The sequence below is a fragment of the Ambystoma mexicanum genome, chromosome 5p (genome assembly GCF_040938575.1).
Source record: "Ambystoma mexicanum isolate Mex_15411 chromosome 5p, UKY_AmexF1_1, whole genome shotgun sequence".
NCBI classification, from domain to species: domain Eukaryota; kingdom Metazoa; phylum Chordata; class Amphibia; order Caudata; family Ambystomatidae; genus Ambystoma; species Ambystoma mexicanum.
In genome coordinates this window covers 934949666-934963424 of record NC_090930.1, presented here as the reverse complement: position 1 = coordinate 934963424, position 13759 = coordinate 934949666, and the positions used below count along the sequence as shown (strand labels likewise).

The 13759-nt window shown below is 43.3% G+C and overlaps 1 protein-coding gene across 1 annotated transcript in view; it reads left to right on the top strand.

Moving 5' to 3' along the window:
* NAPG (NSF attachment protein gamma) overlaps positions 1–8209 on the top strand; it is a 307511-nt gene extending 299302 nt beyond the window's left edge. Inside the window, exon 12 of the mRNA XM_069613376.1 lies at positions 7475–8209. Within this exon, the coding sequence (XP_069469477.1) occupies positions 7475–7621 (147 nt within the window). The 3' untranslated portion in view covers positions 7622–8209. The remainder of the gene's footprint in view (positions 1–7474) is intronic.
* Positions 8210–13759: the final 5550 nt, after the last annotated feature.

Genomic DNA, 13759 nt, shown 5'->3' with positions numbered 1-13759 from the left:
ATCTGGTCCACCACGGAGAAACCTTCACCAATGGGCAAGCATTTGTCGCCCGTTGGGAAGGCCTTGCCGTCGGCCAGACGCTCTTCACCTGCATCCTTGTTGACTGAGTACTGAAAATCCTTGTCAACAGAGCATTGCTCGTCCGTGACATAGGGGAGACCACACACCCCTTCGATGCTACCATCAAAGGCATTAAACATTGTTAATCTATCCCTCATTAAGGAGTTGGTGGATCTGCCAGCTATCTTGCATAAGGAATTCTCTGACATAGAGGAACACCCCTTGGTTCCCTCAGTGGCCCCCCAAGGAAGACAGCCATCCTTGGCATCCAGCCCCTGGACCTCCTGGGAATGCAGATGACCCATTCTAGCCCAACCTCACGTAATTTCTCCCAAAAATTCTAATTGAATTTCAAAGGAGACAGCGTCTTCATCCAACAGAGAATGGCACCCAGAGGTCCTCGGAAGCCCCCAGCAATCGCCCCTAGGTCGCCTGGGGCATGTTGCAATATCTGTCCCTCTAAAAGACTCTGCCCTATGGGAGGACCATTTGGGAGATCCTTACCATGAGTTCTTTGACATTCACCAGTTGAAGAACCAGAAGAGGGAGAAATTATGCAGGAGTCACCTCAGGAGGAGGGCAATGAATGGGGAGATCGTCATCAACAAGCAGAAGAAACATGACTCTCTAGGGCAATCATCAACACATGATATTGCATCATTTCATATCATAATAGTGAAGGCCGTTCATGAGTTTGACCTCCAAGTGTCCACTGAGTAGAACAAATCTGTCATTTATGAGAACAGGGATAAAAGCAGGGAACTACTGCAGTCATACTTATCTTGGCTACTATTTGGGAAGCAGGTGAAACCATAGTAAACATTTAAAAAGCAATCGACTCCAGCTACTGCAGCCCGGCCGGAGAAGACTAAGGAACCAGACACTGCGCCACTGTGTCTTAGGTTGGATCCTAAACCTGACTCTCATCGCTGTTTGGGCCAGGCGCAAGTTAGCCAACCCAGCTTTTCCCTCTCACAGCCCTAGCCCAAACCCCCAGATAAGGAGGGCAGGAAGTGTGAGACCATAGGCCACAGAGTCTCAAACTCAGCATCTCTTTCCGTTAGAGCTGCCAATGCCTTTGCCATGACTGCATGTTATGACCGAACTTTGGCACACAAAAACATTTTTGGGTCCGTCTGACCTACAGGACGAAGCTCGTGCCATCGTCGGAGAAGATGAGGCATCAGAACACGCAATAAACTCTGCAGTTGATGCTGCATAGGTGGGCTTCAGGAAAATGGAGCATGGCACTGTTCTCAGGCGTCAATCATGGATGAAGGCAACCAACTCCGTCCAAAGTACAAGCTCAAATACTGGACATGCCATTCAATGGTCATGACCACTTTCATAAAAAGATAAACTGCCACCTTCAGAGCATCAATATAGTCACTGACATGGCCAGTTATTAGCTCTTTGAAGGACCATGACCGTAGGCTGTTCATTTCAAGGGGGACAAGCACGTTTTGCACATCCACCAGCAGAAGCTATACCCCATGAACCAATCATCAGCAGCACACCCTCCATCATCGAGGCGCCAATAGTCCCTCACCAAATATATCGCACAGAGGGGCAGACTAGGGTAGGGTAATTGCCGACATCTGACATCTAAGCAGGCTTGACTTACTACCCCCTCCTATCAGCACCACCCTGCCCTCCACCCCCATGCAAGGCAGGGTCAGCCGCCACTTGGATCGATGGCAGAAGATAATCTCGGACAACTTGGTGCTTGATGTGATGTCCAGAGGGGATACTCTAGAATTTGTCTAGCCACAACTGGGATCTTCACTGCAGAGAGTAAGACCTCCCCACCTGAACTAACTATGACTGGAAGCATGCAAGCTGCTAGAGTAGGCGGCTATAGAATGAGAACCACCCCATCAGAGCGGAAGATTGCTCTATTCCCGATACTTCCTAATGAAGAAGAAGAGTGGAGAATGTCGCCCTATTCTTGGCTTGCGCCGCCTCAACAAACGTGCCGAGCAAATTGAATTCAAGATGACCACTGTGGCGAATTGAGGGAATCCCCCTTCTGAAGGTGGCGACCCACCCCTCATTGGGACCCCACTGCTAAAGACTCCCTCTTTGGGGTAACGACTCCCGTTCCTGTGAGGAACTCCCTACACCAGAAAACATGATGGCATATACGAGACTGTCAAACCATCACATATATCAAAACTCGGACGAGAAAGAATTTAACAGATGCTATTGTTGATCCTCTTCTCGTTTCATGTCTGGTGAGTCTTCATATTTCAATCCACTCATCTCAATGAGTTGGAGGCTTTGGCTTATAGAGAGAAGTTTCTTTTTCTAGCATATAATAGAAGGGAGAGAAGAAGTTGTTGCTAAGCAGGGGAGGTCCCCTGGTTACCTGACACAGAGAAAAGGTGGATCTGCAACTGTACATTGAGCCCGCGAGATTCATAGTTGCTGAGAGGTAGCTAGGAGAACGCTGAGAAGCCAGTGTAGCTGGGAGGCTGAGAAGGAACAAGCCGAGTTGAACCTACGAAGCCAAGAGCCGGAGAAGCTGCAAGAGACGTGGTGGTGGTGTGACCACAGGAGAATTGTGATGGGCAGCAGCCTGTACAACAGCACTGATACCGGATTGGTGTGATTTATCCGCAGCTACATTTCCAGCGACTGAAATGACCGCATGTAAAAGGTCTTTTTTTTTTTTGTCAGGTCAGCTGCAGGGGTGTCCCTGGCAACCCCAGTTCACTATAAAGTCTGGTGAGTGGGGTGTTGCAGCCTATTTTTTTTTTTCTCCACCGGCCCCACCAAAACATAAGGTTTGAACTTTTAGTAGTTAGAACTTTTGGTGGTATGGTTTTTAGGTCTTTTGGTGGGGTCAATAATTTTGACTCAGTAATTTCATCCTATACCCTGATACCGCCACTGGGCAACCTCAGCAGCTGCATGGCTCCCTGCTACCCTACCGATTTCCTGATTTCCCGAGCGGACGAAGAGTAAATGTGATGAGATACCAAGGAAAGCGGAATAGTTGTGCTGTTGAGAAGCAAAGCAGACGGGAAGCCTGTAAAAACCCAGAGAGGTTTTCTAATAAAGAAGAAGGTAACGGGAAACCGGGGAGGCACGGGAAGATCGGAATGAACATTATTTAAACTGGCTAGCTCGTCTCAGTGATACTGAGAAAGCCGTGAGAGGAAGTTTGTTGAAATTTAACTTGGCCTTCCCTGAAGGGGTGGCTAAGGAAAATGTGAATCCTTGGTGAACCTGAACTGTACTAATCTAAGGAAATGTGAACAAATTTATCCTGGAAAAGAGGAAACTGAAAGTGAAAAAAGCATAACGTCAATATTCATGAATGTGAATGATCTTAATAAGAGAGAGAGAGATACAGAGCTACTTCAAGGACTGAGTCATAAAGGGAATATATCTCTATCTTGCCATGTAGAGCTAATATATTTTGTAATAAAAGGAGACAAATGGGAAGTAAGAAACCGAGAATGTGGACAGGGAAAGGCTCAAATAACCATTGAAGATGAATACATCTGAATCAAGGACACTTAAACCCAAAGTGGGGAACAAGTGGGCCATTTAGACAAAAGAACTGTATGAACTGACAAAAAGAATGACCAGGAATCTGGAAAGATCATTTATTAAGATGTGTGGAAGTGCCAAGCAGGAGAAGGGAGTCATTCTCCTGCCCTTTTTGTTTTGTTGAATTAGTGATGGGTTCAGTCAATGTATTCTTTTGGACATTGAGAAAGACTGTGACAGTAGCTTGGTTATTCCTTTAGGTAGGGAATCCCCCATAGCTATAGGCATTGCTAGGCCTTTACATTTATTTAATAAAACCTGAAGTAACAATGTCCTTAGAGTCTACATCCTTACTCTGATACCCCACACCACATTGCAGAAGGTCATCCCATGGGTACAGAAAGGAGACTTCTTAATGACCATAGGCTTGGAGGACGCATACTTACACATACATATACACCTGTCCCACAGGCGCTATTTAAGGTTCACAGTCAGTGCTCACCAGTATCCATTTTGGGTGCTCCCTTTCGGCCACAAGTTGGCACCAAGAGTCTTCACAAAGTATCTAGTGCTGGTGGCAGCTCATCTGTGAAGGTCCAGCGTGGAAGTCTTCCCATAACTAGGTGACTGGTTGATAATGGCGCCCTATGAAGCTCATCATCGGAAAGTCTGCACACACCCCAGCTCAGAGTGCTAGGTCTTTAGGGGCAGATCTGGACACAAACATCCCACGATTAAAGCCATCACCCGAGAGAATCACTACCCTCCTACAACTGTCAAACTGGTTTGCATCGGCAACCACTTGCAGGATACGACAATACTAATCCCTATTGGGCATGATGTTTGGTACTGAATTGCAGACTAAGAATCTGCCCCATACAAGAGGAGATAGACCGACAGTGGATCTAGGTCAAAGGCTCTTCGGAGGACATCATTCATCTGTCACTGATTCCACCAGGAATTACAGTGGTGGAGGAAGGAGCACAACCTGCAAAAAGGAAGGCCCTTTCAATCACCCATATGAACCTTAACGTTGAGGACAGATGCCTTTCTGACCAGTCGGGGAAAGCATTTTGGCCAGCTGCAGACAAAGGGCATCTGGTCAACGGCGAAGTCAAGGTTCCATATAAACATCCTGCAGCTCAGAGCCATCCGTTGGGCGTTGAAGTCTTTTCAGCCCATCCTCCAGGGTTAAATCGTGACACTGTAGACGCACAGTGCAACATCAATACATTACACCTACAAGTTGGAGGCGCGATATTAGCGTGATTATGGATGTCGACCCAGAACCTTTGGCGGTGGGCTCTGAAGGAAGGTATCCACATCAGAGCGTAACACCTTCCATGAAAAGAGAACTTCCTGGTAGATCAGCTCAGCAGTGAGTACACAATGTACCATGAATATCTTTAGGGTTTGGGGGCCACCAAAGTGGGCCTGTTCACTGCCATTGCCAAGTGCCCCCTGTTTTCAATAAGATGCCCAGAGCCAGGGTCTCTGCTGAATGCCTTCTCCCTTCCGTGGAGCAACAAGTTCCTTCACACTTTCCCTCCAATTCCATTGGTGTCCAGAGTCCCGAATTATGCTCATATCCCCTTCATGGGCAGGTAGATTTGGTATCGGATCCTAGTGAGGATGTTAGTCGAGCAGCCCATACCTCTCAGGGCACACCAGACTTTGCTGATGCAACAGTGTGGCAAGATACAGCAGCATAATGCTCTTTCTCTCTCCCTAAAGGCTTGGCTCCTGTACAGCACAGACACACTTACCTAAATTTGCCAGATGAATGCTGGACTATCCTTCAAGCAACGAAGGCACCTTCCACGCATCAAACATGTGGCAGCGGCTTACCATGTGGTTCAATAAGCGCACCCTAGACCTGATGGAAGTGTCAAGTGGCTCAGCAATTATTTTATATGCTGCATCTGGCCAAAGCGGGACTCTCTCAAGCATCCCTTAAATTTACACAAGAGGTCCTCCATCGCCATCCTTCTTCGCAGATCATACAGTCAAAGCTGTTAAGTGACTTTTACGGACTTTGCCACAGGAGCAGAGTTGTCACCCACGTTGACAACTCAACACAGCTTTAGCAGCTGTAATGGACTCCGCTTACGAGCTGATCCACAGGTGTGACATAAAGTTCCTCTTGTGAAAAGTATCTTTCTTAATTGTTGAAACTTTGGCCATGCACATAAACGAGCTTTAGGCCTTGTGCGCCAATCCACTATTTAATGTCTTTCAGAAGGATACCTGAACCTCATCCTGGATTCCGGCCCAAGGTGATCTCGGAATGACGCTTAGAGTCCACCCTACATTCACTGCATTTTAGTTGAGTGCTCAATTTCTATATTCAGCACTCAAGTTCTTTTTGCGCGGCATCCTGTTTATTCATCTCCTCTGCAGGTTCACATAAGGTCCACCTTATTTCCAAACCAGGGCTAGTCCGATGGGTCTCCAGCTGCATCACACATTGCCACGAGATAAGGGGCCACCCACTCACTGGCCCGGTGTAAGGTGATTCCACCAGCAAAGTGGCCAAGACTGCTTTCCATGCAGGCATATCCCAGAGGGACATCTGCAGAGTGGACACGTGGAACACCTCCATACATTTGCCAAACACTACTATCTGGATGAAGACACCAGGAAAGTCAGAAATTGGTCAAGCAGTATGCAACATATTATTTTATTAGGTAGGCACAATCCCGCCCTCCTTCCCTTTATTACCTTTGGCAGGAAATATGGGGACAGATGCAATAGGTGTACACTGTAGAAGTCTGCATAGGCAAACCTTTCTTCTGAAGGGTACACATATGGGTAATGGTATCGGACCCTCTGTGTCGTGGCTACAGTGTCTGTGTGTATGCTCAAACTGCTTGGCATTCTATTCAAGCATGTGAATCTAAGAAATATCCAATGCTGCAGGAGAATTTGTTGCTTACCTGGTAATGTAGTTCTCTAGCAGCCATACTGATCACTCTCTGAACATGTACAGCCTCCTGAAAGAGGAATTAATTGCTTACCTGTAACTACATTTACAGCATTGGTATCTTTTGTTTTGTTTGTTACTCATGGTGATGTTTCATCTGGACGTAGCCAGATGGATTGTGTCTTGCATTTCAAAGGTATACACTTTGCATGATCTTGTTCCTGACTGTCTTCATGCACAAAAAACAACACTTCAGACAGCATCTATGGCTTTTCAAAGGCATTTTATCCCTTACTGAGATCTCCAGGGTGAGCACTTGGGCTTTCACTCAGGTGTTTTGTGAACCCTATTCTCTGGATGTTTCTTCAAGATAGAATATTTACTTTGGTCAGGTGGCACTGCATAACCTTTTCATTTGAAACCACCTGGCATATGCTGTCGCCTCCTTTCCAGTAGATTCTTTTTCGGCGTGATCTGTTCCATGAAGTTGGTAGAGTAAGAGTAAGAATACATTACCTTCATGGGGTTTCAGCTACACGTTTTGTCCGTAGCCCTCCCTTCTGCACAATTCCCACTGACCCATCCCCTAATGCGTACACCAGTGTCCTTACACTACTGCTTGCCATAAGCACTTGGGAACTGGCAGTTTTGCCACTGGGGCTGGTTTTATGGGGAGCTGGGCACATAGGCCTGTGATAAGGGAGGCTTACATACCATTGAGTCCAGCATTTGAGTTCTATAGATGCATTGTGTTCATATTTCAAATCTTTTAAGTGTTTTACATTTTTGTTTTGTAACAGAATAACGATTTGTGTAATCGATATAGTATGTACCAGTTTTGAGCCCAGGTGTGGTTAAAATATTCGGTTAAATTATTTTTGAAAGGACACTAAATCATTACTTTAAAATTAAATGTGATGTTCAATATTGGCTTGATAATCCTAAATTGCAATGATGTTCTACTTTTGATGCATTCTTTTTCGTTCCTTGTAGTATGCCAAACTTGCCCTGAGTTTGGTGCTTCCAGGAGGGGGAGTCAAGAAAAAATCACCAGTGACACCACAGGACGCAACAGGGGAAGCAGCCCAAGTTGGTTCTCATGGGGAGGAAGATGATGAATATTCTGGTGGACTGTGCTAATGGACGAATGCCCTATCACACTAACTTAAGACTTTCATGGGCCCTGCCACCCATCCTGAAGTTTTGTCATGCTCCGGATGCTAATGACTGCTCCACAAGTTTGGGAAGCTACAGTGCTGCAATAAAAACAGCATGGATGTGTCCTACCTTGAAATGTATTAAAATTGATGAACATCATGGAGGCAGCGTTAACATTGCTGAGTCTGTGAGAAAAAACGATGCTTTAAAGAGAAATTGTTCCCTGGTGTTTCTTGCAGATGGAAGCATGTGCTTAAACGCAAGTATTGACCCAAAGGCAAACAAAAGAAAGTGACTTTGCTGTGATTATATTAAAAGCAAATGATGCAGTTCCTGCCCAACTTAAATGGACAATTAGTTTTGTTTCATCCATAAAAAATCCTGTGATCATCCATTGTAATATCCATTGAAAATATATTAAATATTGATCAAAAGAATACTCTAAATTGGTTGCAATGCTGAATGTTTGTGTATTTAAAGTATATGAAAGCAGATTTTGTTTTTAATGCTTTTCTCGCTTTTATATTTGTATTGCTTTGTGAACATGTATTAAATGGTGTACAATATGTGTATCTTTGTCAGTGCATGTGGTTGAAATGGCATACTAGGAAGGATTGACGACACCACGCTCACTGCTGCACTTTGCTTCAAGTCACTTGCTGCGAACGCAGCATTTGTCACAGGATTCGTGAAGTTATATAGATGACCATATGAAAATGTAAATCGGTCAGTCTGTGCAGTGATTGTATACATCTATATATATATATATACACACCTAAAAAGCAATTATTGAGCAACATTAAATGTTCTCTTTTGTCCAGAATGCAAGGTGTACGTTTAAATTGTGTGTTATGTAACCACACGCAAAATTCTGCTCAACTGCTCACAAGTAAGGAGTAGGTAGTACCACTCTTTCACAAAAGCACTGGCAAACCATTAGTGTTTATGTACGGTTTATAGTGACATTTTCGAATGTCACATTTTCAAATGCCTTTTTCTCGAAAGAAAAATGGCGAATAAAAATGGCAATTTCTTTTTTTTTATGGGGGTTCCCCCCAACCCCCTGTTTTTTTTATTTACCCTTTTTTTTTTTTTACTAACTAAACCAAAAATATATATATAAAATTAAAAAAATTATATCCGGAATTTTTTTTCGACAAAAAGGCATTCCAAAATGTGCATTTGAAAATTTAACTGGATACCTTTATGTACATCTCAATAAAAAAAAGCCCATTGCAGAAAAGATGGGAAGCCTGTTAGCCTTGTAAAATAAAGTAGTATTGGTTTGGGGGAGAGTGGGGCTGAACAGTTTTAAAAAATCCCTTTTTATTTAACCAGGTCCTGCACCAAGTGTGCTAAATTAGAATGAGGCCTTTTGATTCATTGGGTGGGAGTGTGCAACAGCAACAAAAGGCCCAGCTGTTCTGCTCTGCTTTTTTATCTGAGTACCTAGAGAACCATCTCTGTAGTAATTTAAATGTTTTTCCGAGCCGGTCTGCTTTGTTTTTGTTCTAAATTATTTATCTTTTTTTCCAGCTATACTCTTTTAATAAGACTGCGACTTAATAAAGTGAAAATCTGGAGGAAAATGTAAAACACAGTCCTAGTATTTGTAGGGGTTAACATTTAAAGTTGCAATCTGCAAGCCAGAAATACAAGTCACTTGCAACCGCACATCTGCACACATTGCACCATTTCTTACTTGCCAAGAGTCCTTAATTGCTAGCCAGTTGTGAAGGCACATTTTGAGGGCTGGCATTTGTTATCTGGGCATGAATATGCAGACAAGTTGGGTAAAATCATGTCTTTAAAACAATGTCCACATTTAAATACATTCAAAATCTAATTGCAACTTTTTTCTTCCGAATAATAATCCTGCAATCCTTATGGCTTATCTTTTTTATTTAAAAAAAACAACTGATTTGGCACCTGACCTTTGTGAATTCTTATGTTTGCCAATATTTTAACATCTCAATGGGGTCATAGTCAGAAGCCCCATAATAACATATGCATTGTTTGATATTGCTGGAGATGGAAGCTATTTAGCTCTTGGTTATAGCCAAGGGGAGCCTGGCTATCTTAAAACCAACAGCTCATAGGAGCTACTTTTGACTCCCCAGGAAAGTGATGCCATACAAACATAGCTTTGCGATATTAACTGTGTAGATTTTGGAATATGTTAAAAAGTGAATAAAGAACACACCCAAGGGACATTTAAAGGATAGTGTATAATATTTAATGGACACAAAGTTTGATTTTGCAATATGCGCTCATGTTAGATTTGCTGTGCGCTATGGTCTGGCTCCTGGTTCCCCAGAGGTAGCTCCTGCCTAACGGGTGATGCCAGATACCCAGGAGTCGCTTTTTGCTCCTGGTCAACAAATCCTAATTTTGATATGTACTCTAAATGGTGGTGTCTCTAGGCATTAAGTGGCTTTCTCAGTAGAGTTAGAATTAGTGTGAAGCTATAAACGTCTCCTAATCCAGGTTGCTACAACATGCGTCTTCAAGTCATTGTTTTAGTGTTTATCTGAGTTAAACGTTGGTGGATATATTTTCATAGAATCAATACATTTTCAGTTTAATAACCATTTTGTAACTGAAATATGAACTCGAAAGACTGACTAATGTTTCCGAATTTTAGGTTTTTTAAGAAAAAACGTAAACGATGCTTGGTTTATCTTATTTAGGTTCAGCACAACCATTTGCTGTCTGTACGTGGGATATTGAATCTGGCAACAGAAATAACGTACTGAATGAAAATACAAATGCACAAAAATACATAACAACCCCCTTGTAGAAAATGAGAGTATTTTTTTTAAATTTTTATAGATGATGGGCACACGTGTTTGGGTTTACCAAGTAAAGTAGCACATTGTAAATCAAAGGATAAACATACATTAGAGTTATATATTAAAACAGAGCTCAGCACATGATTGTGTTGGCCCCTCTTGATTTAAACACAAAATAAAAATGTGCATATTGCCATTGAAGTGAACATATGTGTATTCAATTAAAAACAAGATGGACGGAAGAATGGGAAAAGTCAAGAAATTGATCAATTTTTCATTTTTGTTAGGTGGTCTCGAGTTCTTCTCACTTCTGTTTAACACTCAGCGCTTGAAATGCCTGACATATTTTCACATCAGGGGACACAGTTGTGGTGGGTCTCGTTAATGAGGATTGTTTAATTGTATTGAATGTAAATGAACTCCTTTGTACTCGGATTGAGAGCAGGGACATGCTGTACGCGTGACAGGATACTAGTGAAAGGTATGTCCGTCTTATATGTATGGTGGCTCCGCTCCTATGGGAGTGTAACTTGTCAGAGGTAATTGTGTTACAGGCTGTATGTAGCAAGTGTAAACTGAAGACGAAAATTGCACACACAAGGAGAAGGTCCGAACATTTAGATCTCATGTGGTGCTTGCCTTGCGGCAGTCCCTGTTTTGATTTAAATCAAGTGTGTGTGTCATATATTGATGGATAATAAACCAATTGGTTATTTTACTCAGTAACCACAAACACGTTACTATCATATAGCAAAATAAGAATCACATGGTCATCTATGTATTTTTGTTAGTTTTGCTACCTGGATTGCCCTTTGTTTCTCTTTCTAAGCCGCCTCTCATAGGTATTGGAGCTAAATAATAACAGTGAAGTATCTTCCAAGCTGTCATTCCAGAGTAAGTGTACACAGAAATAATATAATGTGGAAGGCAACTGGATATTTCCGAGACTACTGGAAAAGGGGGCTGAATCCACTAATTTGAGGAATTAGAAGAGGCTATTTAAAGCAACTTTAGGTATTTTATGCCTGTTTTCCTAATCTAAGTGTCACTGGATGCTGACTAATTTAATGCCATTTCTGTGACACTGTATCTGAGTATCTTATCATAAATCAGCCACAAAAGAATCTGTCTCATTACCGTAGTCCACATAAGTACATACAATTATCTTTGTTAAAAGTAAATTCATGATTTATTTTTTAAACCCTTTGACTACTGCCACTTCAGTACCTTCCTATGGATGTTAGGACAAGTGCCTGCATATACTGTAAAGGTGAAGAAGTAAGAGACGAATACAAGGGTGGTATGTTGATTGACAAATACTTTCATTAATAACAGAAATGGAGGGCAAAGAGGGTTGGAGGAAAACCTAACTAACCCTACCCCTAAGAGGGGTTTCCCTGCATCAACAAAACGAGCTAATGTCGGTGTCAGAATGTCCCAAAGTTAAGTTTGCCGTTCTGTGTCCAAACCCCAACCTATCCCTGTAAAGCTAAACTTAGTATAATGTGCTAAGGAAAATGTCTCTTGGCTATCCACCTGTAGCCCAGCTTTGCAGTTCACAACAAAACGTTTCAAAAGGTGTAGAAAGAAAACAAATGTACCACAAGACTCAAGGGTTTGATTCCCTTTCCCCAGAGCCTTTCCAACCTTTTTGATAGGCCTGACTTCCAGGCCCTATTAAAAGGTAGTGACCTGGACACCTTTTCCAAGCCGTCTTGTGGGTCCCAGACCCTTGTGAGCGAACCCGGCTTCCAGGTACGGCGACAAACAACAACAACCTGCATGCCTTTTCCAAGCTGTGCTGTGGGTCCCAGATCCTTGCTCAGTACCCCCTTCTTGGTCCACTCTCCTGCCAAGTGGGGTACTCCCCGCTCATGTTTTTCACCACCTTTTCTCTCTGACTTCACCTCCACCTGCATCCTTGGTTTACTCTCCTGCCAAGGTCCGCAAGCACTATTTGTAAGTGTAAAGTGTGTGTCCCTTCTTATTTCTATTTGGGATGTATTTTCACAATAAAGGTCCAAGACCCCCTTCACCTTGCTGCTGTGCATTGGTAAATAATTGTATGCGTTAGTCCTTCTTTTACTTAAGGACTCTTGCCTTCTCTGGGTCTCTGCAACACCGGGCCTGGCCACCCTAATGCCTGCATGGTCTTGGCAGTTGCCCTCCGGTTGTTTGGGTTTCCCAAGATCTTCTGCGGTTTCTCCAGCTACCCAGAGTCTTTTCCGGTCTTTCAAAAGCCTCTCCAGCAACCTTACTGTGGATGTTTCTGCGCTCCGCCAGTCTCCCTTCCTGGCGAGAGTGCTTCCTCCTCTGTGGGAAACTTCCTGCTTCGTGGGACTTTTGCAGACCCTCTCCCCGACTTAGCCTGCTTCTCTGGTCTGATCACCTTTGCGTAGCTTTGTCGAGCTCCCGTGCTGTGCAGAGTTAGAAGACGCCATCATTTGGCTCCCTCTCTCGTTTTGAAGGACAGCGGGTCAATCGGTCGATTCAAAACACTAGGTTGCATGCCTTGGCTCTCAGCATTGATCTTCCCTGCTCTTGGCCACTTGTTCGTATCAGTACTGTCATTGAATACCTTATGAGTTTTTTTCCTTCTCAGTGGTCTCTATCTGAGATGTGCAACAAAAGTATATTGGGGCACCTTATGGGAGGGTAAGAGAAGGTTTAATGGGGAAGGTGGGAGGGCTAAAGGGATTCTGCCTTCTCCCAAAATGGTCACTACACTTAGTGGGGTCCTCCCTCGCCATAAGATCCTCCGCGGAGTACCACCCCCATGGTAACTATCGGGCAGCATCCTCACCACCTGGGCCTCATTGAAAGGGGCTCACCCCATGGAAGCAGTGATGATACCCTGAGATTCATCACAATACTTGTACCAAGGGCAATCAAGAGGAAGAATTTGGAAGACACCAGTGGCTGAGGGTACCACATAGTTTTCAAATGTGACTTGGATACACAACTTTATTTTTTTAGGGATATTAGTATATCAATTCCTTTTTTTCTTATACAGTGCATACCTCAAAAGGATTTGTGTAAGATTAAAACGCTGTGCTGTGAAAACCTTTAAAAATTCATATAGTTTTTATGTAGGACTCATGACTCCTAGATGATACAAAGCACTGTACCTTGTTTGTTTTTGTAGGTTCCAAAACTAAAAAGCCAATATCAATTTGGCGTTAGGAACACCGACAAATAACAGCACTTCATGTGTAGAATTTAAGAGGTGGGGTTTCGCATGTTCGACTGGATTTATAGAGTAAGGTGTAAGTCATCTTGAACACACATGTGAATGAAATGGCAGAATCTGAGTAGTTTTCTTTTTAGA